Raw genomic sequence first — 27,566 nt, forward strand, 5'->3', positions numbered from 1 at the left:
TGAATGCATACAAAATGTGCAGAATTTAAAGAGAATTAACCAAACTTAACTATAGGTAACGAATATTCCCTTTATCTATTACTTCTATAATGTTGGATGTTATTTACCTGAGTTGCAAGAATGTCCACCATGATATTTAGAGTCTGGGTGTTTGATTTCAAATTTTTTCCTCAATGTAATGAAAACTTGCCTTTACAGTGCATACAATATACATAGTCATTCTATCCAGATATAGATATAACATTAGATTTTGAGCTCATTGAATGTCTGTGCATGCTTGTAAATTACTGTAAATATTCACAATAATCTTTTGAAACCTTTCTGACCCAAATGTCCTGCAGCTGCACCAATCGGCCTCATAAAAGAAGAATACATCCATGACTGTATACAGATAGACCTTCCACCTGGCTTGCCTCTGTCTGACCATCAAACAGCCTTGAAGCTGCCTCTTCCAGACCACTATGGTCAACCCCTGCCTCCCCAGCAGCTGTCGTCTGAGCCCCATGGACCCCCATCTGTCAGCAGATACACTAACCTGCCTGTTTCCCCCAAAGGTCAGCTCCTCATTTACATCTTACATCTATCATGGACGTTATGTTTTCATCTGCATTTGTTTGATACCTTACACCAGAGGTCTTCAACAGGGGGTCCGTGAACCCTAGGCGGTCAGCAGAGGTACTGCAGGGAGTTTGCTGAAATTTGGTTTGTTAGACAATTTTGTATATTTTTTTTTTTAAGACTAAATGCGTGCAATTTTGTGCAGCTTAAATGAAATTTTGCGGATAGTTGGGTTAATTGAATTGCTAAATTGTTGAGACTGTGAGACAGACAGACAGACTGACGGAACAAAACATTTGTTGTACAGTGCACTCCAAAGACTTTTCAGTCAGATTTTCATTTCTGTCTTCTTCGCCTGTGCCTCCACTTTGTCATTTGTCTTTCTTTTTGTTTTTATGCCTCCGCAGTGGCCAGAGCCATTATTTTTTCAGGTTGTACGTCCGTCCCTCCTATTGTCGTGAATGCCATATCTCAAGAATGCCTCAAGGGAATTTCTTCAAATTATAATCAAATATTTACCTGGAATCAACTGAATTGATTTTGGTGGTCGAAGTTCAAGGTTACGGTGGCCTCAAAGCAAATTGTTTGTTTTGTGAATACGATATCTCCAGAGCGCCTTGAGGGAATTCCTTCACATTTAAAAAAAAAAACTCACTTGAACTTGGATTAAATTTTGGTAGCCAAAGGTCAAGGTCATGATTACACCATATACGTTTATTTTCTTTCCTGAAAAAAATTTGCTTTAGGGAATTACTTCAAATTTGGTACACACATTCACTCGGACTTAAAGATAGAGTGATCATATTTTGGTGCCTCGAGGTCAATGGTCAAGATCACAGTGACCTCACGTTCCTGTGATTGTGATTTATCAGGATTGTCTTAAGGGAATATCATTGCATCTGGCACAATTGACTTTGACTCATGGATGACCTGATTAGTATTTGATGGTCAAAGGTCGGCTGCACCTCTCAAACACTTGTTTTGCCTTGTCAACATCTCAAGGGAATTCTTTCAAATTTGGCACACATTTTCACTTCAACTAACTGATTAGATATCAGTGGTAAAGGGTGATATTTTTGACCTCTTGATTGGGATATCTCAACACTGACTTGAGGAAATGTCTTTAACTTTCGATAAGTCACTTGGACTCAAAGATGAAGGGATTGCATTTCTGTGGTCAAATGTGAAGGTCACACTCACCTTATATGAATCTGGAACAAAAATGTATGTTCACACATACACCTCCTTGGGCGATCTCTGGAGTTCAGTGCATGTCTGAAAGCAGCAAACACTTCATATAGTTAAGTCGGCCTGATGTGTTCAACTGTTGTCTTTCCAGTGACCTGCTCTGGTTCCATGCTGCCACTACAGGGCGGTCACAGTGATGGCCGACTCCAAACTGCATCCCCACAGGCTCAAGTCATGACCCCAGCACCACGACCTCCGACTCCTACCCAACCCCTACCTCAGCAGCAGGCTGCCCAGCAACCCTCACAGCCCCCCCATAACCAACAACCCTCCCTACCTACTTCTCACTCACATGGAAAGAACGGATACAGCAGCAGTAAACACTCTCAGAGCCAGGCTGTCTTCCACAGTAAGTTAACAAATACACAAACGCACACACACACATATATATGTGTGAGTATGTATATATATATATATATATGTATATATATATATATAAGTGGTGCACGATGTATCGGCTGTAAATCAGTAGCGGCCGATATTCGCCTTGTTTACTGCCATCGGCGCATCGTTAATAAACTTGACTTTCACGCGATGTTCATTGGTATTGTTATGTCCCCGCCTCACAGATGACACGGAACTTCTTCTCTTATTTGTAACTTTATTAAAGTCAACACAACCATGTCACACTCCTTGCTCCTTCTCCGACACTCCTCACATCAACAAACGTCTTCGACACTTCCTTCCTCATTCACCACTGACCCCCAACAAACCAGCCAATGAGAACCTGTCATCCCATACAACCCCACCCCATTGGTCTAGAACTGTCACATGCCCTACCCCGATCTGTTCACTGACCCTCAGGACATCTCAATACTCCTTTAACACGTTGTCTTAACTGAAAATAAGTCATAACAAAACATAAGCATAAACCCAGTCCTCAAATCAGGTCAATCTGAGAAGGGCTGCTTTAGACAGGGTAAAAAGGGTGCTGTTTTAAATTATCCTTGTGGTATTTTGACCAAAATATATTACAGACATTTCATTGAGACCCCAAGGAACCATACCCACTTGTGGTTAAATGGGCATAATAGGTCTCCTTTAAATAAAGTTTAGTTAAACTTAAGATTGTTCTATAAATCTGATTGAATTTGTGCTCATTAAAAGATAGGAGTGATAAAGGGCTGAAATAATTTTAAATAGTGCTTTTTAAATAGTTATTTAATTATTGTCCTGGCACAAAAGGGTGAATGAATAACATCAGAAACAAAATAAACAGATATTGGTATCAGCTATCGGCTAGATTGCTGTTTTAAACATCGGTATCGGCCAAGAATTTCCATATCGGTGCATCCCTAATATATGTATATTCAAAGATCATTGTAAACTGTTGTATTGTACATTGGTTAACACTCATCATTCATTATTTCTCTGTAATCCAGCCGTTTGGACAGGCAGCAGCACAGCCTCCTACACTCCCATAGGACCGCCGCAGAATGGGCGTAATCTCCAACAACCTCCCCTCCATCACCCAAACCATCACTGTAAGATGTACATTAAGGGCAGAGGACTTCACACCTTGTTAAAGCCCTATGAGACAAATTGTGATTCGTGAATATGGTTTATACAAATAAAATTTGATTGATTGATTTAATTCTGGGAAAAGTCCTGACAAAGCAATTATGTTCACACATAATTTCTTTTAATGCTGACAACATTGACTGTAACTATACCAACGTTGTAGATCTGCTTCGGTACCTTACCTTATTTTGCATATATTACTGTTTCTAACTGATGTACACATTTCTCTATTTTTCAGGGTCTCAGCATCACGCCTCAAACTCTTTCCCCCCTGTGGCCAATCATCCAGGTTAGAGATCATTATGCTGAATATTAAATGATAATGTTTATTCTGATTTAATTTAGTATTATTACTCTTTGAGCTGGCGGGAAATCAAAGCCTTATTGGTGTGTTTGTGTGTGTGTGTATTCACAAATTCAATAACACATGATTGGATTTTTACCAACGTTTGGTGAGATTGTTACTTGGGAGGGTATTATCAGATTTAGATTGACTTTTGTGGTGAGCTGTCAAAGTTCAAGACCCAAAGGATATGATCCAAAAAAACATTTTTACAGGATAGTTTGGCTTAATTTGTTTAATCTTTTTATCACAGCAGGACCAGAGTTTTGGTGCTCTATCTCCTACTTTGAAATGGACGTTCAGGTGGGAGAGATGTTTAAGGTGCCCTCCAGCTGCCCTGTTGTGACAGTGGATGGTTATGTTGACCCGTCGGGAGGCGATCGCTTCTGCCTCGGCCAGCTGAGTAACGTTCACCGCACAGATGCCAGTGAGAGAGCTAGGTGGGTGAAGATAACACTCATCTGCTGTGTCTCTTGAAAGACCCCCTTAAAAAAAATTCTTAACATTGTGTATATGCATATATGGCGCATATCATATCAGCAAAACAAGAGCCCCCAACCGGGATGAAACAATAGCAACATTAACAGAGTAACATAAGGCAATTGTCAACACCCCCAAGTCTGAAGATGTATCATAAAGCTTTCCAATTTATCTCCCTCACCTAACATCACCCATTCCAACAGCACATCAAGGAAAGCCTGCATACCTAAATCACATTTTGTCCTTACGTCTATCCGCTAGTGGAATACGCAAAATAATTGGAGTTGGTCCCTCTCTGTTTGGGGCACTTGAATTTGGTGTAAAAGTACTTCAACGTAGACACTACAATGTACTGTTAGTTGGGCCTTTATCTATAACCTGACCTTGGGTACTGCTTGGAGAGAAGGGAGTATGTGTGGAATGAGACAAATGTAATGTATAAGGATGCTCAAAAATTCTCACACAATCATAATCAGTATTTCACAAGCTAAATTAGCTAAGATGGCTGTGATCAGGAGGACATAAGAAGAACAAAAATATTGTTTTTGTCGTCATATCGACTTTGTCGTCATATCTATTATTGTTAGTTTATCCTGAGCAAAAGAGAATTATGAGGTGGCCCCATAAAGTTTTGCTCCACCTCCTCATACTAAATTCCACTGTGGAAACTCGTAACGGCTGTGAGTGGCGCATGCACAGTGCCTTTGTTATGTTAGAGAGCATGGCAACTCCAGTTACCAGATGTAAACTTGTCTAACTTGCAAAGATTCCTTTGTCAAAGAGTATATAAAAAAGGGGTTTTCAGCCTATGTCCTGCTGAGTATCGCATAACCATATAAAAGTTAAATAGGAGATAATCAAAAAAGAATGAAAAATCATATGATATTTTAATATAAGCTCATTTTGAGGTGCACTTACATACAGTCTAGTTGATTCAACTATTAAATATTTCTTGTCATTTCAAATTTCTTGAAACCAACACAAATCCAAATGTATATATACAAAATGGGTGTGCATGCATATATGCAGCAACTTTTGGAAGAAACAATATTATTGGAAAAGCTATGACTTAATCTGCTTTCAATTCAGACATGCACTGAACTCTGCAGATACTCCATTATTTCATTCCATGTGTTGTCCAAGTGTGAAAGGCAGACTGTGGGTGAACTTGGTAGCCAATTATCTAGATTTTACCCGCAGGTCATGTCTGAAAATGTCTTTATTGAGGTACAATCAATGACATCATGGTCAGAAAAATGTATTTGATATTAGATAAGATGGTAAATGGTCTGTATTTACAATATATAGTGCTCATTAGGAGAAACACATCAGGAGGACACAAACACAGAGGAACCTGAAATGGTTATCGGACAATTTATGTTTTGTTTAATTTATGTTTGGTGTCCTAATGCTGGAAAATGAGTGGTTCGTCTCTGGCTGCTTTTGGAAGACACCGGTGGCAGGGGGACCTATGTTTATTCTGCAAATTATTGGCTTCGGCAAGGCTTTCACATTCATCTTTCAGAATATGATTTTTAAAACTGCTGTTTTACAGGTTGAAAATCAATAGTTTGATTGAAACCTCAGAGGCTTAATTTATTTAATTTTGGAAGTTGAATCTAAAGGAGGAAATATCTATTGGAGAGCGGAGGGAAGCTTTTGTTGAGCCTCAGGTGCAAAGTTCTTCATCTGACTGTAGACTCTTGTAGCTCCTGCTCACTGCACTACATTGTCACACTAAACCTTCTCAAGCTGTGTGACTTCTAAAAAAAATCCCAACTGAAATATTAAGAACTTTTAAAATACATGGAGGATATCACCTGTGCTGATGTCTGTTTGTGTTATAGGTTACACATAGGTAAAGGCGTTCAGCTGGAGTGTCGTGGTGAGGGGGATGTGTGGATGCGCTGTATGAGCGACCACGCTGTGTTTGTGCAGAGCTACTACCTCGACAGAGAGGCAGGCCGAGCACCAGGTGATGCGGTGCACAAAATCTACCCGGGAGCCTATATCAAGGTCTGAATTCAGCTCCCTCACTCACTCGCTCACTTACACACACACAGAATTAATGATTTTTATTGGCTAACAATTTGAGAATGAATGAATGTATCAACCATGTTTTGAAGAACAAATGGGACTACCCTCTCCAGATGGCCTTTTCTGGTGTTGTAATGCAGGCTGCGTGTGTGTTGGTCAGGTGTTTGACCTGCGACAGTGCCACAGACAGATGCAGCAGCAGGCAGCAACGGCTCAGGCTGCAGCTGCTGCACAGGCAGCTGCTGTGGCTGGAAACATTCCTGGTCCAGGCAGTGTTGGAGGCATTGCACCTGCAGTTAGTAAGTGTTGTTAAAACTTTATTTGATAATGACATACATAAATGGAAGCCCGATTGAAATACGGAATTGTACAATGAATGGCATGACATTAGTAACCAGAATATAAAAAGCCAGTAATATGACGTGTGTCCCTCACACAAAATCCTGCTTTTGTCCAGTTTTCTGTACTGTGTTATTTCTAGATTTTGCTTCTCAGTTTTTTTATAAGCTGTAAATGGTAAATGATCTATATTTTGTGCTTTTCTAGTCTTGATGATCACTCAAAGTGCTTTACAGTATAGTTTTTACTATCTACTCATTCACACATTCATACAGTACATCTATGTGAAGCACTTTTTCTATGGGAACGGCACAGGGTTCCAATTTGGGGTTCAGTATCTTGCCCAAGACACTTCGGCATGCGGAATGGGGAAGGCTTGGATCGAATTTGCGACCTTCTGGTTAAGAGGATAGCCCACTCTGAGTCAAAGCCGCCCCGTGCTGAGGAAGGTTGAGGCAGCTTTTGAGAAGAGCCTGTAGATGCAACTTAGGGATGAACTAAGTTATCCAGTTTTCTGGTTTAAAGAAATCTCACTATTTTTATTTACAGAAAATTTTCTTGAAAAGTCTAAAGCATATATGATTTGTATAGCTATATGAATGTGTGAATGAATGCAACTCAAACACATTGATTGATTAGACTGGAAAAGCACTGTATAAATACAGTATTTACCATTTACACATCATCTGACAGGAAACTGCAGCAAAAGACAGACAGCGCTCTTTGTGGTAAAGATAACTATATAACTATTTTGTAGATTTTTTAAGTTCAGTGTTGATGTTGGAAATGGTAGTTTGAACTTTTATTGACCATTTTTTATCTAATATAATAATATTTATCATTATGCATCAGGTCCCTAACAGGGACATTATAGCTGATTATTGTGTTTTTCTTTTTGGTACACTAACATTGTCATAAAAATTATAATCAACAAAATGTACTATTTGGTTGATGTTGAAGAATTTGTGACATCACTGTGCTCTAATAGGAACACTCAACACTGCAAATGTCGTCAGAGGCACAGCGCTGTGTATCACTGACACATACAATAGGGTTAGGATTTTCATTAGATAGGCCTCCAACAAATTCAATAAACAGCAACAAAAAGCTCTTTACCTATGAAATATCTGATATCATGTAAGTTCCTCAGGTGTTAAGTGTGTGTGTGCTGTTCCACCATCACTAAACTGTGACATAATATGCGTGTACATGTGCTCTTTAGTTAAAGGTAACTGAGCTTCAACTCTCTGTATGACTGACCATAAACTCCACCACACATGGTGTTATGTGATTATAGGTCTGTCTGCAGCAGCGGGGATCGGTGTGGACGATCTCAGGCGACTGTGTATCCTGCGACTCAGCTTTGTGAAAGGCTGGGGGCCTGACTACCCTCGCCAGAGCATCAAACACACCCCCTGCTGGGTGGAAGTCCACCTGCACCGTGCTCTGCAACTTCTGGATGAGGTGTTGCACACTATGCCATTGGCAGACCCAGGGCCTGCTAACTAAAGACCAAGACAGCATTCAAATTCCAATCAGGATTCTCTGAATGTGTGCACACAGACACACTATTGGATTATTTTCTTCAAGCCAAATATGCTATATGTCTTGATACACACAAGTTATTTAAGTTATTTGTCAGAAACACACAGAAGACAAAAATGACCAACAACACATTATGCTTGTAACAATCAATGCACACATCATTCATGCTGTCTCACAGACATACACACACATGCACAAACACACTGAAACCCAATGGTCTGTAGCTGCAACTCAGACATACAAGTGTGATATCTTTGGGGTTTTTCTAATGCTTTACTATCTAAAGTCAAGTGCAAATTAGTTAGATCTGTGAAGGTTAAGATTTTGAGTTTGTCTTCTGACCAGTGTGTCTCTGTACTGAAGAAAGTGCACTGTACAAATGCAGGGATGCGTTTCAGAAATCCAGTTTTCCAATATGCATTTTGGATTTCTACTAATTGTAGGAGTGTTCTGCACATGCACTCATGGAATAGATAAACATTATGATATTATGTATTCCAGGAGGCCACAACACTCCAGGACAGATAAATGCATACCTCTGCAAAAGAAAAAGTCTAAGTGATCCAAACAGTGTTTCAATTCTCTTCATGTCTTACTAACAGCAGAAGTGATCTAGAAGTGTGTCTTAGGAAGCCAGTGTTAAGTCAACTGTGTGCTTGTACTGCGCTCTTCACTATGTCCATCTCAACTCAAAATGTTAGCCCTCTTATTACGCTCAGCTCAGACTATATTATTTTTGTACCAAAAGTCTAAAAAGCCAAAAATATTTAGCTGTGAAGTAGTTTTGTTGTTTTCCAGTGCTACCCTGTATGTAACCAAATGCTTGGTAGAAATCACCAAAGCCAGAATACCTCATTACTACAGTGCAAAATCACAGTTCAGTTTTCTGCTTTGTTCAACATTGACAGACTAAGCTCAGGTCAGTCTGAGAGGGTATGTGAGGTCAGACACTGACTGTAATTTGTGAATAGGTAACTCTAAAGATTGACAGCGGAGTGGACTTGTCAAAGAAGTTTCTAGGTACTTCTGGTACAAACTCGAGCCTGTGCATGTGACACCAGTGCCTTTCTGTTCTCTGGTCTGATCTGTTTGGATCATCTCCTGCAGACATGTCACTAGCAGTTCATCTTAAAAGGGAATTCCACTATTTTTCAACATAGGCCCTTTGTTGATAAATGTGGGTTTGTAAATGAATGGTACTTAAAAAATAAAATTGGAAAAAGTCCAGTAGTGTGCCTCCACCTGCAGCCAAAACTTGATATTGGCTATAATCTAAACTTGTGGTGCAACTGCGACAGTCCATACATTTTCACAAATAAAATGCTCAAATTGTTGAGTCTAGCAACATTACACTGCTGCTTGACCCTTGCCAAATACCCAGAATTAATGAGATTAAATGAAAATTCTAGTTAAATGTCATGAGGTGATGTACACTTCGAAGGACACATTGACTCTCCTGAGGTTGACACCAGATCTGACAGTTTAATCAATGTCAAAATATCTCATCCATACTGTACCACAGTGGCAACATGGACTGTTGATCTAGATCCAGAGGTGTAGAGATGATTAGTGAGATGACTCATGTAGTTTGGATCTGTCCGGAACCTGAGACATTAATCATCCAATGCCGCTGCATTGCAAGGACCAGCCATTAAGACATATATATATTTGTGATTTTTGCCTTTGGTTGTCGTAGATGCACCAACACTGGATTGTAAGAAGATTGATGTTGCACATTGTGATTTGGTTTTCAGCTGTTCAGAATCTATGATGATATTCTGTAGTCCCCTCAGGTATCTGTAGCTCATCAAACTTAACGTAACGTAGTTTTGTTAATTGCCTTAGTCTTTAGTGAGTGTAGATATATGATATGGCTCTATCTTAATCTTAGCATGAACGCCACAACTAGATTTCATGTTTATCTGCTCTCCTCTGCCCATATTCAGGGATAATGGTCAAGCAGGCTTGCTCACATAAGGAGCAAATTTACCATCATCGTAGTCTTCATTGTCCTGATCTCTCTATATTCAATTCACCCGTTCAGTTTGTGCATCACATTGATTTGAATGACCAACGTCAGCAACTTTATCAAACCACTGCAGATTTAAATTCTGTTTATGAAAATGACCTGGTTTGAAAATCCAGAGTGATCTGATCAGTGTTCAGCCCTAAATACATGTATGAATGCACCCAAATGCTTCCTCAATGGGTCCTGAGATCCAATCAGTCAGATCACATTCAGGGGCTTTTATTGCTGTATGAACACAAATGTAATCAAGGCAACATATGAAGGTCCGCCTACTCAGCGGATGTCCACTGACCCACTAAAACTTTAGGATGAATTTGATTGTATTGTTATTCTTCTCAAAGCTAATACATTGATATGTGTTTTGGGCCAAAAATATAATCCTGAACTGAGGCTATGGTCAAGCTTCAGCTCTTGTATGAAGCAGTAAAGTGGTAAATCTCAATTTCCTTCATGGAGTGAGGATGAGGACAAGATCTCGATCATTGGATGACTATGAAGTATGAGGTAGTGCAAATCTATTTTAAACTTATTTGAAAGAGTTGCACATTTGGATCAATAGATGAATAGAAGTGATAAAAAGCACTTGTAGGGGGAAATTTAGCGTTTTCTTTATTCATCACATCCTTGGTGTCTGAAGACCTTTACAAAAACAAAAGCTGGTCCTGGCTCAAGTGCATTTGGAGCATATCTGGAAATGTTCTAGAATATGTTTCAATCAATCAATCAAGCAACTATTCATAAATCACAATTGGTCTCATGGTGTTTAAGATTAAGATTAAGATGCATTTATTAGTCCCAAACACATGCACAGACATGCACAGGCACACTCATGCAGGTAGGGAAATTTAATCTCTGCTTTTAACCCATCCTGTGCAGGACACACAGAGCAGTGAGCGACCATGTAGCCCTGAGAGTGAGGAATAACTACCCCAAAAACCAAAGGAATTTTTAACTCTTCAGTCAAGGACTGACCTTTTTTCTTTCTTAACAATTATTGTTTTCATCAGTCTATTTAGTTTGCGTATAGGCAGACAAATAAAATACAGAAGTAATCAAAAGGTCAGAAAAGCGCTAGTAGGTGAAGCATTTATGTGCAGGTTACTGTTGGTTATCGTCATGGCATTCACTAAGTCAGGACTAAACTTTAAGGCTCAAGTTCTGAAAGTGACTTGTTTCTCCAGCCTTGTATGTAAGCACAGTCATGATGACTGTAAGAGGGACCACAGCTTTCTTGATCACAACCTTTATATCTGCTCTCAGCAGCTATGCTAGTTCTACAGCATCACATCCTCACCCAAGACTGTAGAAGCCCTAACCATTACACAGAGCTTGTCTATGAAGTGTGAAGTGTGTTCGTGCATGAACTGAAGCTGTTTCTCTTAGTGTTTATGTCATGCATTTGATATGCTTGGGAGAAGATGAATGTTTAAAACAGAATGCACAGAGAAATGCAACAGCTTTAGAAATCGGTTTGGGTTAAATATTCTAATATGTAATTCATGCATTTTTTTATCTAAGTATAAATGTTCTGGAAACATTGTGGAACATTTATGGATTTCATCCCAAACCAAAACCAATGATGATGCATTTATCATTCAAGACAGATTTTTAATTTGAGACGATTGGATCAACACACACCATACCATTTAAGTGACATTACATGGGTTTAGCTGGACACTTAAAAAGGTCTGAAAAATAGGTAGTAAAGAACTGAATTTGGCTATATTACAATATTGTTATTATTATTTTGGAGTTATTTCGTTGTGAACACGTGCTGCTCTTGTAATGTTGACTGGATACTAAAGTAAAATATTCAAACATCATTGTCTCATTTATACAGACTGAAAATGTATTGCGTCAGTAATGTCATGTCAGAGAAGATGGTTAATGGTAAATTGTCTGTACAGTAGTGCTAGTCTTGCTGACCACTCAAAGAACTTTACAGTATGAGTTATTGCCATTCACACACACTTATTTATACAGTGCATCTATGGGCAGCACCTTTTCTATGAGGGGTAATTCAAGGTGATTGACAAGGATTCAGAAAAAGTTGGATACTCTGATGCTCTGATTCAAAAGAGACCATGTTATCTGGACCTACAGTTTCTAGTTTTAAAGAAGACCAAAACCATAACCCACGGGTAGTACTGATGATAGCAGTCAAGTGGGGAAGCGGAATGTGACATTTGGAACACTGATACCTTGATACTGTAGATCCACCCTGATGTAGGATCAGCATTCAACACACAATCGCACTTACCCAGAGGTGAACACAATTCACAGTTACGTTACATTACATGTCATTTGGCGGACGCTTTTATCCAAAACGACTTACAATTAGTGCATTCGACATCTATGAGGGCCAATTGAGGGGTTCAGTTTCTTGCCCAGGGACACTTCGGCATGCAGATGGGGAAGCCTGAGGATCGAACCACTGAACTTCTGGTCGTAGAACAAACACCCTCCCCCTCAGGCCAGCCGTCCTCAGTTAGATACAGGACACACATAACAACACCCCGCTTTAACTGTTTGGAGACCAAGGTACACTACCGTTAAAAAATGTGGGGACACTTAGAAATGTCCTTATTTTTCAAAGAAAGCACTGTTACTTTCAATGAAAATAACATTAAATTAATCAGAAATAAACTCTATACATTGTTGATGTGGCTAGGTGGAAACGTCTGGTTTTTAATGAAATATCTACATAGGTGTGTAGAGGCCCATTTCCAGCAACTCTCACTCCAGTGTTCTAATGGTACATTGTGTTTGCTAATCACCTTAGAAGACTAATTGATGATTAGAAAACCCTTAAATACCCTTGTGCAAGTATGTTAGCACAGCTGAAAAGTGTTTAGCTGCTGAGAGAAGCTATAAAACTTGCCTTCCTTTGAGCTAGTTGAGTATCTGGAGCATCACATTTGTTGGTTCGATTATACTCTCAAAATGGCCAGAAAAAGAGAACTTTCATGTGAAACTCGCCCGTCTATTCTTGTTCTTAGAAGGAAGGTTATTCAATGCGAGAAATTGCGAAGAATCTGAAAATTTTCTACAACTGTGTGAACTACTCCTTTAAGAGAACAGCACAAACGGGCTCTAACCAGAGTATAATGATAAGTGGGAGGCCCAGATGCACAACTCAGCAAGAAGACAAGTATATTAGAGTCTCTAGTTTGAGAAATTGACACCTCACTGGTCCTCAACTGGCAGCTTCTTTAAAGGGTACCCGCAAAACGCCAGTGTCAACGTCTACAGTGAAGAGGCGACTCCGGGATGCTGGCCTTCTAGGCACAGTGGCAAAGAGTAAGCCATATCTGAGACTGGCCAATAAAAAGAAAAGATTGATATGGGCAAAAGAACACAGACATTGGACAGAGAAGATTGGGAAAAGTGTTATGGACAGAAGAATCAAAGTTTGAAGTGTTTGGATCACACAGAAGAACATTTGTGAGACGCAGAACAGGTGAAAAGATGCTGGAAGAGTGCCTGACGCCATCTGTCAAGCTTGGTGGAGGTAATGTGATGGTCTGTGGCTGCTTTGGTGCTGGTAAAGTGAGAGATTTGTACAAGGTAAAAGGGATTTAAAAAAAGGAAGGCTATTACTCCATTTTGCAACGCCATGCCATTCACTGTGGACAGCGCTTGATTGGAGCCAATTTCCTCCTACAACAGGACAATGACCCAAAGCATACCTCCAAATTATGCAAGACCAATTTGGAGAAGAAGCAGTCAGCTGGAAAGCTGTCTGTAATGGAGTGGTCAGTGCAGTCACCAGATCTCAACCCCATTGAGCTGTTGTGGGAGCAGCTTGGCCGTATGGTACGCAAGAAGTGCCCATCAAGCCAATCACACTTGTGGGAGGTGCTTCAGGAAGTGTGCGGTGAAATTTCTACAGATTACCTCAACAAATGAACAGCTAGAATGCCAAAGGTCTGCAATGCTGTAATTGCTGTAAATGGGGCATTCTTTGACGAAAGCAAAGTTTGAAAAAACAAATTAATATTCCAAATAAAAATCATTATTTCTAACCTTGTCAATGTCTTGACTATATTTTCTATTCGTTTTGCAACTCATTTGATAAATAAAAGTGTGAGTTTTCGTGGAAAACACGAAATTGTCTGGGTGACCCCAAACTTTTGAACGGTAGTGTACATGTTTTGCTGGGCCCCTGCTAACGCCCCACCTACCAGCCTCTGTGAATTGACAGCTTTCTTGAAGCAGTGCAATGCTTGTACTAAATGTGTCTGTTTAGAATGGGCTGTTTAATTGGCCTGTGGCAATGCACTAGCATTGACAAAGGCTTTGCTTTCTGAAACTGTAAACAAACAGTGAAGCATGGTGGTGGCAGCATCATTCTCCGGGGCTGTTTTACTTCAGCTGGAACAGGGGCCTTAGTCAAGGTGGAGGGAATCATAAACAGTTACAAATACCAGTCAACACAAATCCTTCAGACTTCAGTTAGAAAAGCTGAAGATGAAGAGGAATTTCACCAATCAGCATGACAACGACCCAAAGCATATCCAAATCAACAGTATGGCTTCACCAGAAGAAGATACATGTTTGAGAATGACCCAGCTAGACCCCAGACCTGATTCCAATTGAACATCTGTGCGGTGATCTGAAGAGGGCTGTGCACAGGAGATGCCCTCGCAATCTGACAGATTTGGAGCCCTTCTGCAATGAAGAGTGGGCCAAGCCAAGATGTGCCATGCTAAAAGACTCCTAGCTTTTTATTTTGTATTTTTCTGCCTAAAAGATTTCAGTTTGTTTTTAAAACTGAATTGTTCACGTTATAGGTCACATTAAAGGTGGAAAAAGTTCGGACAGGATTTATCTCTCATTTGTTTACATCACAAAAACCTTGCATTTTAACAGGGGTGTGTAGACTTTTTATCCACTGTAGGTGAAGATACTTCAGATACTTGTCTTGTTAAATCAGAAAAAGAGAGCAGAATTTGATATCAAGTCAATCAATCAAAATTATCAATCAAATTTGATTTGTATAGCCCATATTCACAAATCACAATTTGTCTCATAGGGCAAATCAAGTCAACGCAATATGCCTCAATACTGAAGCACAAAGCTGTACTATATTCCTGAATTTTTTCCACAGAATCAGATAACTGAGATGGAACCATAACGCCTCTTTTCAATGATCTGTATTTATTTCTCTTTTCTAATCTTGATGGCCACTCAAAGCATTTACAGTACAGTTGTCCAATACACACAATCATACAGTGTTTGCAGCTCTTCCTCTTTCGAAATAATGTGGTCAGTAAATTATTAGTTAAAATTTTCTCTGTAACATGTTTATATATGATAATTCTGTAGATGCTCCCTCGTACTTCCTGGTATCACTGTGGTGTTGATGTTGTGTAAAGCAGGGGTCTTCAATGTTTTTCAGGACAATGAACCCCAAACTGGTGGAGAGATGGAGCAGGGACCCCATACTATATATATTAGCAATGAACATCGGCCAATGACATCAGTGAAAGTCAAGTTTATTACCGATGCGCTGATGTCGGTAAACGAGGCGAATATCGTCCGCTACCGATTAACGGCCGATACATTGATGCACCACTAATATATATTGTATAAAATTGTGTTTTATATTGGGCCTAGTGCCATGTATAAACATAGCTACCCTGTTGTTGTGCATTCAATACTAAGCTATTTTAATATTACATTGGTTCATATATTCATGTTTTTAATTTAAACATGTGCAACGTACAGGGAAGCCATGCCACTGCCATTTATAAACATAATCTTGCACACAACACTGAGCTATTAAGTAATTCACAGATTAATAAAAAAAAAATGTTTAAACATACATGCAGAATACAGTGAATCCTCAAGCCATCTGTGGATGGCACACATGCTCCAAAATTAATCAATCAATCAATCAATCAAATTTTATTTGTATAGCCCATATTCACAAATTACAATTCATCTCATAGGGCTTTAACAGGGTGTGACATCCTCTGTCCTTAACCCTCAGCAAGAGTAAGGAAAAACTACAAAAAAACCCTTTTAACAGGGTAAAAATATGTAGAAACCTCAGAGAGAGCCACATGTGAGGGATCCCTCTCCCAGGACGGACAGAAGTGCAATAGATGCCACGTGCAGGAGAACATCATCAATAATCAATGTCTCTAGCAGCATTGATGAAGCACAGTCCATGCTCAGCAACCATCTAGACCACGATCCACCATCCAGACCAGACGCCACTTCAGTCCTCAGTCACCGTCCACCGCCGCCCACCAGGAGGACCCATCACAAGCCACCACTGCGGTCCTGGTCCACCGCCCGTGCCCAATGCCAACGCGACACAGGGTCCGCCACCAGCACCACGATCAGCCCACATGACTCAGAATCCGCCACACTGGATCCAACACCGCGACCCCCGGTGCGCGATCCACAAACCGTAATCCATGGTGCCACAGAGGCCCTGGATCTGCGGGTGATAAAGCAAAGGGATTCCGGGGAAGGGGGATAGGGATGGAGAAGAGGAAGGAGAAGCTCCGTGTGTCATGTGTCATAAAATAGAACAAGTAACGTTCTGGCGCACTAATTAGCTCTAACTATAAGCTTTATCAAAAAGGAAGGTTTTGAGCCTACTTTTAAACGAACAGATGGTGACTGCCTCCCGAACTGAAAGTGGTAGATTATTCCACAGCCGAGGGTCTTGATGGCTAAAAGCTCTGGCTCCTACTCTACTTTTAGAGAATTTAGGGACGACAAGTAGGCTTGAATTCTGGGAGCGGAGTGCTCTAAATTAGTGAGCTGTAACCATGGACGGATGGAGATTGTCATGCAGAGGGTCAAATCAGCCTCACAATATGTTGGATTCATGTTAATTTGTATTAATAGACAATTACATTTAGGGAAAAAAAATTGGTCTTATCAACCAAACATTTCGCGACCCTCCTGTAGTACCTCCGCGGACCCCCTGTGGAAGACGTCTGGTGTAAAGTATTTAAAAATAAAGGAGAAGATTGCAGTTCCATCCTCCGCACAGTAGGTGGCGGAAGTCGATCGTTAAACGCAGAAGGTGGAACGCGGACATCCGTCAGAGAGGCCGTGGACGTGCTGTGGTAACAAGTGATCTCAGAACACTGCTATAGACGACATCCCCTTCAGCACAATACACTTGTTAATCAGCGGAAACAGCAGCAGGTTCACGGCTGTTTTCATAGCTGTAAAAAAAACAGCTGGTTCCCACCACACACCGAGCAGCCAGCCGGTATGGACTCGTGGCTCCGCTTCTCCGCTCAGAGTCAGGCCAGGGAGCGACTCTTCAGGTAAACTCCAGCTGCTTCAGACACATCCCCTCCTCCACTTAGGACACGTGCTCAGCTTGTCCTCCTGTAATTGGTCATGCCTGACCTCAGTTTGACCGCAGTGGGGTGTCACGCAGTAGCTGTTGTCATAGCAACAGGTCCTCGATCCCTAACTTGTTAAATGTAATGTGGAGGTTTCAGGCTCAACCAACTCTAGACACTAATGTGAGGATGTTTTTATCACAGCTGGAAAAGTGCAGTGAGTTACAGTTTCGAGAACTGCAGTATTGTTAATTATTTGACTGACACCTAGACCATGGAGTCTCCTGACCCAGTGCGAGCTGAGAGACTTTCCAAAAACTCATACTTTGCCTACATGTGATCATATTTTGGTGATTGATTGATTGACTGGGAGGCTCCCCATCACTGTGATGGACTAACTCTGAAACTGGTTTAACAGGGCTACTCAGTATGCCTGCACCCTGTTGGGCTACTCCCTGCAAAAGGGTGGGGCAGCAGATGAACTCCGCAAAACCGTCAGTCAGCTGGAAGCACACATGAGCCTGACCAGAAAATGTGAGTGAAGCAGCCATTTTGTAGTTTTAAAATTCCAAAGTGGAAATAGTGTGAATTATGTGTCTTTGTCATAACAGTGTTGCGTCTTGGAAGCTCTGTTGAGGCACTGGAGGCAGCAAAGAGGGCCATCCACCTCTCTGACAGCGTGCTGAGGCTCTGCCTGACCATCAGCCACCTCAACAGAGCCATGTACTTTGCCTGTGACAATGTTCTGTGGGCTGGAAAGACGGGCCTTATCTCCAAGCTGGACCAGCACAAATGGAGTCAGAGGTCTTTCAGGTGATCCAGGTTCTTGTTTCCATCCAGTCTACATTAACTTTATAATCAGAAACGTATCTTCAGCGCATAAAACAATACTGATCACTTAACCTGCAACACTTTATATGGTCCATTTGAACTAGCTTGTTAACGTTGAATTGGCCAACGTGTACTCATCACCTCGTATGCATTCACAGGAAAGATGTACATATAATCATTTTTACAAGAATAACCCGGTTGACCCTAAAGTCATATAGCTGGTACTTTGTTGACAGATTACTGCTGTAGAGCCATAATTCCTTCATAATATATATATGTGGTTAAACTCTGCAGGTACTACATTTTTGCTCTGATCCTCAACCTGACTCGAGATGTGTACGAGCTTCGGCTCCTGATGGAGAGTGAAGCGCGCTACAGAGCCGCCAAATCACCACCCTCACCCTACCCCAGCACTACTCTGCCCATTGACCCACTGTCCTCCTCCTCCTCCGCCACTCCGGCATTACCTGCTATGTCTATGTGGCTCCACAGACAGTTCAACCTGATAGTGACTGTGCTGTATAGCAACCCGCCGTTGCTCTTGGACCTGCTGAAGAACGGCTGTGATATCTTCATCCCTTTGGACCGGCTCAGGATTTACCCCACAGGGCAAGGCTTTGTTGGGGCCTGTGGCTTGGCCTCCTCTGTCCTCTCTATCCTTACTATTGTCCACCCCTGGCTCAAACTCAAGCCATGAACCCAGATACAGGGTGGAGTGGTCTCGAGGAGCCACCCAGAAGACTGAGACCATGCAGTAAACATACTGATCGTCCTGTGAAGTAAGAGAAGTTCTTAAATGATAGCAGAGTATCCAAATCCCAAAGACGAGCCCAAAACGAGTGACGCTGAAATTTCGTCCACTCTGCCTCAAAAACTGCTAAACACCCACCAGCCTCACTGAGCAGATCAGTAGCAGCTCTGCTTCAATGAGACCACACTGGGCTAAGGTGTAGTGATGCTGCACACATCCGTGACATTATTCTAATGGTTGGGGTGGGTTGCATGTGTGACACAAGTTTCAGTCTGTTCAAGTGATCATCAGCCACTGTAATGGCCTTTGTAGGCATCTGTTTTCCTCCTGACATCACCTTTATTCATGTAAGAGGAGTCAAACTGTAACATTCTGACCCAGCTGTAAATTTTTAAGTAAGTGTTATTAGCAAAGCTCTTGTTAACAACTAATGTCCAAATAAATGTATTTTAGGTTAGAGTCTCTCTTGGGACCATTATAAGTGTAAGGTGTTGGTCAAGACAACATGCAGTTTTTAAATCTTGTAGCATTAAAAGGCTAACTAAAAAGTTGATTCAGCTTTTCATTTTATGTCAAACTGCCCATAACCAGCCAGTGGTGGTCAGCATCATCTGCCATAACTACTCTCATAACATCAGAAGTTCTTCTACACAGTCAAGAGTATTGAAAAGAAATTCAACATAGTTAGCCAATACATTTTGTCTTAACCACTAGCTACACAACAGTGGGCAACAGTCTACTTATTGAAGTGAAACACTTCAGACCCATTAGTCTTGTTTGACCCCATTCATAGCACTGCTATGTAGATTTAAATGTATAGACCTTGCTATAGAGAACATTTAATTGGCATTATTTGAATGTGTCAGACAATCATCCATTCTAAGAATACCTTAATCAGCAATCGGGGGGGAGAGAGAGAGAAAAACTGTCTGATCCACCTCCAGCCCTCTCATTATCTTCTCTGACTTTGGCACAAACAACAGGACTCATGTGAAATAAAAAAAAATCTTTACTATTAACTAAGTCAAAGAGGAGGTACAAACACAGGCAAAGTAAAACCAGGACAATAAAAAAAATGAGACGTTCCCTCTGTGCACATCATGGGACCAGTGGCCTTCAAGTCCAACACTTCCTGCTGCTGTCTCTGCCCAGGGAGGAGTTCCTCATCAACCAAATACTCACTGTGGAAGGAGAACATAGCACAAGTGAGTAAATTAACCTATGAGTTGTGTCTGTAGCTGTACATGAGAATGGCTAACTGACCAAGGCGAGGAGCTTATTTATTTTCCTTATGACATTATTCCTGTCATTTCAAAGACTTCTGCAAACCAGAGAATATCAAAGCCTTCGGATATTTGCCATTTAGGCACAGACAGAAACGACACACGGCCAATGAAAGCGTGCTGACCGAAAACAAAGATAAAAATACATTTCTAACTACCAAAAATAAGTCAAGAGTTGAAAATCCTCTAATGTGCACCAGGCTGTACACATTGTCAAATAGAAAGCATAGTTATGCTTTGCAGAGATGACAGCTTTATTAAAATCGAAGTAGGGAATATGTACAATATCAATCAATCAAATCAATTTTATTTGTATAGCCCATATTCACAAATTACAATTCATCTCATAGGGCTTTAACAGGGTGTGATATCCTCTGTCCTTAACCCTCAGCAAGAGTAAGGAAAAACTACTAAAAACCCTTTTAACAGGGTAAAAATACGTAGAAACCTCAGAGAGCCACAAGTGAGGGATCCCTCGCACAGGACGAACAGAAGTGCAATAGATGCCACGTGTAGCGATATATATATCAATATGTGAGCTGCTGAATGTTTGTAGGTTGTGGTAGAATGTAGAGATGCTCTAACCTGAGCTCATCACTCCTGGGTCTCCATGCTCTCATCCTCAACATCTCCTCCCTCCTCCAACGCTTCATCTTCCTCCTCCTTCCTCTCTGGAGGTTTCTCATAGGCCTTCTCTGATGGGGTGACGATCACGCCGTCCCATGTAGACATCTCCGTTGCCAGGTCTGCAACAACATTAATATCATTGGATGCAACTTGATGTTGGGGACACTGATTGTTCATGTCCACACCATTATTGTCATCACTGATGCTACAGTGTTTTCTACACACTTTGTGGGTGTTTGAATACTTGAGTGTGAACACAAGGCAAGGAGCACTGCTTTACACTAGGGCAAAAACAAAAACACCCAAGTCACAGATGTTATGAAGGTAAAATTTGTGTAAAAATGTGTTTATTCTGAAACTGTGGTGGGACAAGTGAGGCTATGGTTGGCTGCCACTATTTAGGTTATTGTTGGGAAACACCAATAGTTCTAGAAAAAGCCTATTGACATTATAAAACAGAGTGGCATGTGGGAATAGTTTGTGATTTCAATTATAGCTCAATGACACAACCCAGACAGCAGAGTCTGCACTTACCATTGCATGTGCAGACTTTGCACACTCAGAGTATATAGGCCTTTGTTCTAACCCATACAAACGCCTATATACTCTGAGTGTTCTATCCCTGCAGTAAACAGGAAACCTGTCATAGTGAAAATTATATTCTTACAGCTGGCTTCTCCCTCCAGGCCAAGGATCTTCCTGTATCCTCCATGAGAAAGCACCCTCACCAGAGTCTGAGATGTGAAACACACCATGTCCTGCACAAATGCACACAAATTAAATTAACACATTCACCGAATTCAGTATAATTTACGGTGATCAATACTGGATTTTCTGAGGAATACAAATGTGTAAGTGACAGATGCGCTATGCCTTCTACAACAATCAAAGATTCCAGTTAAACAGCCGGAAACGAGTTTATCCTTATATGGCATCCTAATTCCAGAAACCTGTATCATTGGCAGTAAAGTAGAAGGATCACACCTACCTGCTGTTCTAGAGTCATGACAGTGTGCACTCTGAAGTTTCCACTCTCACAGGGGTCAGTGATACCCACAGAGCCGGGTAGAAAGAGACCAGCAGCCAGCATCTGCAGGCAGCGCCTTCAAAAAAAAGTCCAACACTACGCTTAAACACAATGTCCCATCTGTTGCTACGATACAAGCGAGACCTGAGGTGAAAGGTAACCAACCTGTAGGCCACATTCAGGGACAGGGGCTGCCTGGATGGGTTGTTCATCACTGCAGAGTGACCCTGCAACACAATGTGTCCTCAGTATACCATTAAAGGCCTAAGATGTAAATGTTGTCTAATCGACTGTCAGGACTAAGAGACGTAGTCTTACCAGCAAGTCCAGGATCCAGGGAGTTAGCGGTTCAAAACCAGGGAAGCGAAGCCTCAGGTCCTTCAGCAGGCGAATCAGCACTTTGACCCTAAAGATTAATAATGCAGCTAGTTAAAAATGATGTTTAATTGATGATTGTATTGTGAAGTTGTGCCTAAACATGAATTTGCTCTGGTGACAAAACAAGATTTACTCACGTTGACTGAGAGGCGTTCTCCTCAAACCAGCGGGCATGGCGGATGGCAGCGAGCGCACTTTGCAGCACCTTAATGTCCACTGAGGAAAACACGAACGCAAGCGTTAAGGGCTGAATTCCAACCAGAGTCCTTGGACCCGTGCTACCCCTGAACTCAAATTATGAATAAAAGATAAAGCCCTGAAATAAATCCCAACATTAATAAACATAGAAAATATTTTTCGATATGAATTTGGTCACACATTTAGAATATTCTGAATGTGTATCATCAATATATCATTCGGTGAAGTCTGAATAAATCTGTAGGCTATATAAATGCTTTTAAGAATTTTGGTGTCATGATGGTGGGAAATCGCATGGGGGAACACAGCAGTGATGTACACTCAAACATCAAAGGCATCCCCAGACAAGTAGTTACTACCACCTCCATTTATTCAAGATATTAAAAAGCAGCTGATGGTCTCTTGATATGTTTTGATAACCAGGTAGCAGTGAGGTACTGATTTATCAGATCTAAAACGGGACTTAATTTCCTGGAGATAAGTTATCCTCTAACCCTTTTCAGCACCAAGATAATTAAAAGACAATGAGGCACTGTTGGGTAACGCTATCTTATTTACAGAAAGAAAAACTTGACAACTATAATACATTGTCAGTGCACAACTGGGTTGTTATGCGTGTCGTTTAAGCTTTTACAGTGCAGCTCAGGGTCCAGCTTGCGCAGGTTGGGAGGAACAGTTGTGATGAGGATCTTGACGGTGGCATCAGCTGAACTGATCTCAAAGCCTGTCTCATTGGTCAGCATTGACAGCACTGAAAAAAGCAGATTCAAGGTCAGCTGCCTGTCATACAAACATCAGAATGGATTGAGGGCCACATCACTAAATGCTTTAGAATACTTGACCTACGTCACATACGTGCCCCCTACCTCAAAGTGCAGGAACCCTAAACTTAAATTCATTAATTTAATTTGTTTTACGTACATTTATTACACATTTCTTTTAAGATTGCATAACTTCAATGGAAAACTGCAATCAGCTATAATGGAATAATTGCATTGAAGAACTAGATTTACTAGTTTGATATTCTACGACAAACATACAAATGTCTGTAGTCTACATATTACATATTTATATATTCTGAACATTTGAATGAGGGAGAAGTAGGTGTAAGGGATGTCTTAAGTTTATATTTTTCATGTAATTGGTGCCTTATTTATTTATTTATATCCTCAATCCTTTTAAATCCACTTATTGGCCTTTGTTATTACATTACACATCATTGAGCTGATCCTTTAATCAAAAGCCCCTTACAATAAGTGCATTCAAGCATTAGGGTACAAACCCAGCAAGAATTGTTCAAGTACAATTTGCCCAACAAAAGCCAAACTACAAGTGCTACAGGTAAGTGCACCAGAGTTGATGATGCTTACCATCTTCTAATCGCATCGAAAGATCTGTAGACTTTAGTAGTGTCAGCGGACTGGTTCTTAAAAGGTTTAATGTTTGAACTAGCTCTGAGGCACCAGGTTCACTTTGTTGGAAGGGGGATACCTGTGTCCCCACCTGACGCGGCTGAACAGTGTGCTAGGCAGTATAAAAATTGCTACGCAGTATTAAAACAAATTAATGCAAAAATAAATGTGCATTGCATGTCTTGCTTTTCAAATACTATGCATACAACATGAAGTGAAATTACATTAGACTGTTCAATTTAAACCAGATATGTATCTGAAAATGTCTTCTACCAAAAGTGAGGAACCCGGCATCAGTGCCTTACCTTCAGCAGGGTCTTGTGTTCGAAGGGTCTCCACTACTTTGTTTCCCAGTGCAGCAACTGCCTCCACTTTAAAGAAAAAAATCCAACATAACACAGAAGATGGGATTATGTATAGAGTTCTCTTCATACTAGATCAAAAGCTGCTGATTATTATGTCAACCACACTTTTGACTCCTGACACAGACTTATCCACAGGTCTGCAAAGTGATAAATAGGCACAGAGTTTAACCAAAAATAGAGTTACCACTGACAAAAGAACTCTTAAAACTCATCCAAAGGGCCTTAAAAACTGAAATGATAAGTATAGCATCAGCTGTTTAATTTTATACAATGTTAATTTTTACACTTTCTAAGCACATGTGATTTCTAAGAAATCACTCACGTGTCGGGAGAATTTTGAGGATTACAACCAGGTCAGCGACGTTGTGTCCTGTTGTCATGGTGCCCTTCTTGTAAGAGCCCACCTGTCGTACCTCCTCAATTTGCTATGAAAGAGACACAGGATCAACATTATTAAAATGGAATTGTTTTAATATTATTATATATAGATTATATCACTCCCATGTATTTTTTAATTCTTGAAAATATTCATATCAATCTTTACTGGTCACACATCATAATACAGCTTCAGCGTGTAATGCCATCAAGGACTTACCACTTCAAAGTTGCCGGGTGCGACAATCAGGTTGTCAATAACATTATTGATTTTAGTGACCAGGGACAAGATGGAGGACTATGCAGGAAGAGACCGTGAAAAAAGTTTTGTCAATAACCAACACACGGAGTATAAAGAAGTGAGAGTAACTTGTCTGAGTGCAGGTCTGTGGACTGACCTGCTCAGCTGGTGTGGGGCTCAGGTCCTGGTTTCTCTTCAGCAGACACTCGTTGAAAGCTGTCTCATCAGGAGCAGGTTTCACTCTGGGAAACGCCATCTCACACTTGTGACGAACAACAGTCCTGTTTAGTACTCAGTGCTGCTATGCTAGCTGTGGCAGTTTTATTAGGAGAACATCCTCAAAACAAGAAACAAAGACAAATCTGTGTTGTGAACGAAAACATTTCACATTGCTGGAGTGATGTACAGTGTAGTCCAATTTTTTTTTTTTTTTTTAAGAGGAGCAGGTCCAAAACACAAGGTTCATGTTGTATATCCCATATTCAGAAATGAAAGTTGGTCTCATTTGGGTTAACAAGGTGCAACATCCACTGCCGTTAACCCTAAACAAGAGTAAGGAAAAATAAAAAATAAATAACCTTTTAACAAGGTTAAAAGAACGTAGAAACCTCAGAGGGATATCTGAGGGATCCCTCTCCCAAGACGGATGAATATTCAACTCAACACATCAACAAAATAATAGTAGAAGACTCCATGTTCTTGGTGTGAGAGTAATTCAAAGCCTTTTTGAGGTTAAAGTTCCTCCTCAACGTGAATAGAGGCAGTTCACGAAGACCTGCTTACAGGCAGTCATGTGCTGTGGGTAATACATCAGGGTAAGGATTCAGTCAGCTTACCAATAAAAGGGATGGCATTGGAACTCAGCACACATGGCTGGAAAACGCAGATAGTAGCACTGATGTTTTCAGCCTATGCCATGCAACAGCTCTCAAATTGTTCAATAGTTCATTAAATCACAAAATTAAAACAAATCGACATAAATAAAAGGTGATTTCATGTCTACTGTAGGGTTCTAATTTAATCCAAAAGTCGAATGATTTGCTTTGTCAGCTCTAAAAAATGTGTGCGCTATAGTTACAATGACTGAAACGCAGTTGTCACCATTCAAACACTGGACGTGGTGGGGATGTTTACTCATGAAAGGTGTAAGCTGAGCTCCTTTCACAGGACAAGCTCTCAGGACAACACAAGAGTCTTTAAAAATATAGTTTTGGCCACTGACATCACTCGAGGGTTCGCTTATAGGTACAACATAGCATCTCTGACCAACCACACTTTTTACTTACCACATAAAAATCAAATGGGATGTGTGGGACAAATGGACGGTACCTAAGAAAGGAATGAGGAAGAGATACACATTATGCATCTTTCTAATAATGACCTCAACCAAACAGGATATCTTTTGTACACTTGGGACAGGGAACATTTGGATAGTTATACTTTTTGTATTCTTCAGCCTGTCGGCCACCCCAGATCATTCCGGTGGAAATAAAGAAAAAATGTCTGCTTTAAAATGCCAATACCTCGTCCATTAACATGTTCAGAAATTGAATTTCAGGTCTATTTGACCAAATTTGCCATACCTACTAGCACGCCTGAACATGCATTTTAAGTAGGTTTGATTACAATGATGACATAAATATGCATCACCCAGCTCTAGGTAATCATTAAGTATTACTGATACTTTTTAAGTGAAAGGGAACCACGATGACCCTCATCTATTAACATCGGGCTAAGCTTTAGAATCATGATGCCTCCATTGGTTGATAACTAATGTGAGGAGCAGCCCTACGGTTCAACTCACCCCTGGACCAGTCCTCCCCGGGAACCAAAGCGGCCTCCCCGGCCCCTTCCGCGGTCTCCTCTGGACACAAACACAGGAATGCAAGAAGACTCAGCTTGGTTTGATATTTACGATTTGATCTCACTGTTAAGACGAAGGCTATGTTGCTAAGCTAGCGTCTAGGTCCATTCATTCATTCATATACTTGGCTAGGCCACACTAGCTAACGTTAGCCTACCGGGCAGCTTTTAAATGATCGATATTGAATGTAGAAGAACCACGGCACTTCAGCGATGATGTCGTATACACGCTTCACATCAGGATTGAGAATTCATATTATGACGAATCCACCAAGTTAAGGGTTTGGCTAGTATGCAGCGTTCAAACCATGTACGTTGCTATCTTACTAGCAACATTTCTGCTCGCGTCAACACTCTGCTCATACAAACTGTTATAAACCATGGAATTTAAGGTCCAGCATAAAAAACGACAAATACCTCATTGCGTACGACGTTTTGGCAATTTAATTCGAAAATCTTGTGAGGAAGGTTCAACGTTTCTTCGTGGAGTTTCTGCTGCTGGTTTTCAGTGTCTTCTTCTTCTTCTGATTTGATTGGCGGCTGGCCAACTAGCTTATAGGCGCACAACCGCCGCCTACCTGACTGGAGTGTCGAGCATGAGATTGAAGCAAAAATAGACTACACTAAAAAGTATATACTACATCCTTCTTATTAAACACTTTTTATGCTGAGGTTGGGCCATGTGTTAAAACTCTTTAAATAGATGGTGGCTACATGTCAGCCAAAGAGAGAAGCTGTATCAAGCTTCTGCTTTCACACACCTCCTTTAGCCAAGATCTTTACAAAGTAAATCTAA

The 27,566-nt window shown here is 40.8% G+C and overlaps 3 protein-coding genes and 1 long non-coding RNA gene across 6 annotated transcripts in view; 2 read left to right on the forward strand and 2 right to left on the reverse strand.

Annotated features, from left to right (window-relative positions):
• Positions 1–11,923, forward strand: part of smad10a (SMAD family member 10a) — a 27,226-nt gene extending 15,303 nt beyond the window's left edge. For 2 of the 3 annotated variants that reach the window (XM_062409225.1, XM_062409227.1), the window contains exons 6-13: positions 342–554; positions 1,898–2,155; positions 3,189–3,290; positions 3,566–3,616; positions 3,924–4,110; positions 5,998–6,166; positions 6,348–6,486; positions 7,824–11,923. In XM_062409225.1, coding sequence (XP_062265209.1) covers positions 342–554; positions 1,898–2,155; positions 3,189–3,290; positions 3,566–3,616; positions 3,924–4,110; positions 5,998–6,166; positions 6,348–6,486; positions 7,824–8,035 — 1,331 coding nt within the window. In that variant the 3' untranslated portion in view covers positions 8,036–11,923. The remainder of the gene's footprint in view (positions 1–341; positions 555–1,897; positions 2,156–3,188; positions 3,291–3,565; positions 3,617–3,923; positions 4,111–5,997; positions 6,167–6,347; positions 6,487–7,823) is intronic. The other variant, XM_062409226.1, reaches the window with a different exon arrangement.
• Positions 1–17,107, reverse strand: part of LOC133972044 (uncharacterized) — a 21,927-nt gene extending 4,820 nt beyond the window's left edge. The window contains exon 1 of the long non-coding RNA XR_009924419.1: positions 16,154–17,107. This is a non-coding gene — a long non-coding RNA (uncharacterized LOC133972044). The remainder of the gene's footprint in view (positions 1–16,153) is intronic.
• Positions 17,108–17,161: 54 nt separating this feature from the next.
• On the forward strand, positions 17,162–19,552 carry pex11b (peroxisomal biogenesis factor 11 beta). Its single transcript, XM_062409229.1, has 4 exons — positions 17,162–17,398; positions 17,838–17,953; positions 18,031–18,232; positions 18,545–19,552. Exons 1-4 carry the CDS (start codon positions 17,343–17,345, stop codon positions 18,945–18,947), a joined length of 777 nt encoding a protein of 258 aa, XP_062265213.1. The 5' UTR covers positions 17,162–17,342; the 3' UTR covers positions 18,948–19,552.
• Positions 19,553–19,992: 440 nt separating this feature from the next.
• On the reverse strand, positions 19,993–27,326 carry ilf2 (interleukin enhancer binding factor 2). The gene is made up of 15 exons (XM_062409228.1): positions 27,188–27,326; positions 26,712–26,771; positions 26,194–26,236; positions 25,065–25,169; positions 24,887–24,964; positions 24,614–24,716; positions 24,232–24,297; positions 23,149–23,265; positions 22,454–22,532; positions 22,257–22,344; positions 22,104–22,165; positions 21,900–22,014; positions 21,579–21,669; positions 20,870–21,030; positions 19,993–20,182 (listed from the first exon to the last, which is right to left on the reverse strand). The coding sequence occupies exons 1-14, from the start codon at positions 27,190–27,192 to the stop codon at positions 20,879–20,881; spliced, it is 1,164 nt and encodes a 387-aa protein (XP_062265212.1). The 5' UTR covers positions 27,193–27,326; the 3' UTR covers positions 19,993–20,182; positions 20,870–20,878.
• Between the last annotated feature and the right edge of the window lie 240 nt (positions 27,327–27,566).

Source organism: Platichthys flesus, chromosome 17, assembly GCF_949316205.1.
Source record: "Platichthys flesus chromosome 17, fPlaFle2.1, whole genome shotgun sequence".
In the NCBI taxonomy this organism is placed as follows: domain Eukaryota; kingdom Metazoa; phylum Chordata; class Actinopteri; order Pleuronectiformes; family Pleuronectidae; genus Platichthys; species Platichthys flesus.

Excerpts from the sequence above, each read along its gene's own strand:
- pex11b (XM_062409229.1), top strand. The coding sequence starts at position 17,343 with ATGGACTCGTGGCTCCGCTTCTCCGCTCAGAGTCAGGCCAGGGAGCGA. Across the intron at positions 17,399-17,837 it reads GCCAGGGAGCGACTCTTCAG|GGCTACTCAGTATGCCTGCA; the intron begins GTAAACTCCAGC and ends CTGGTTTAACAG. Across the intron at positions 17,954-18,030 it reads CATGAGCCTGACCAGAAAAT|TGTTGCGTCTTGGAAGCTCT; the intron begins GTGAGTGAAGCA and ends TTGTCATAACAG.
- ilf2 (XM_062409228.1), bottom strand. Across the intron at positions 24,717-24,886 it reads CACCCGGCAACTTTGAAGTG|CAAATTGAGGAGGTACGACA; the intron begins GTAAGTCCTTGA and ends TCTCTTTCATAG. Across the intron at positions 22,345-22,453 it reads GAGAACGCCTCTCAGTCAAC|GGTCAAAGTGCTGATTCGCC; the intron begins GTGAGTAAATCT and ends ATTAATCTTTAG.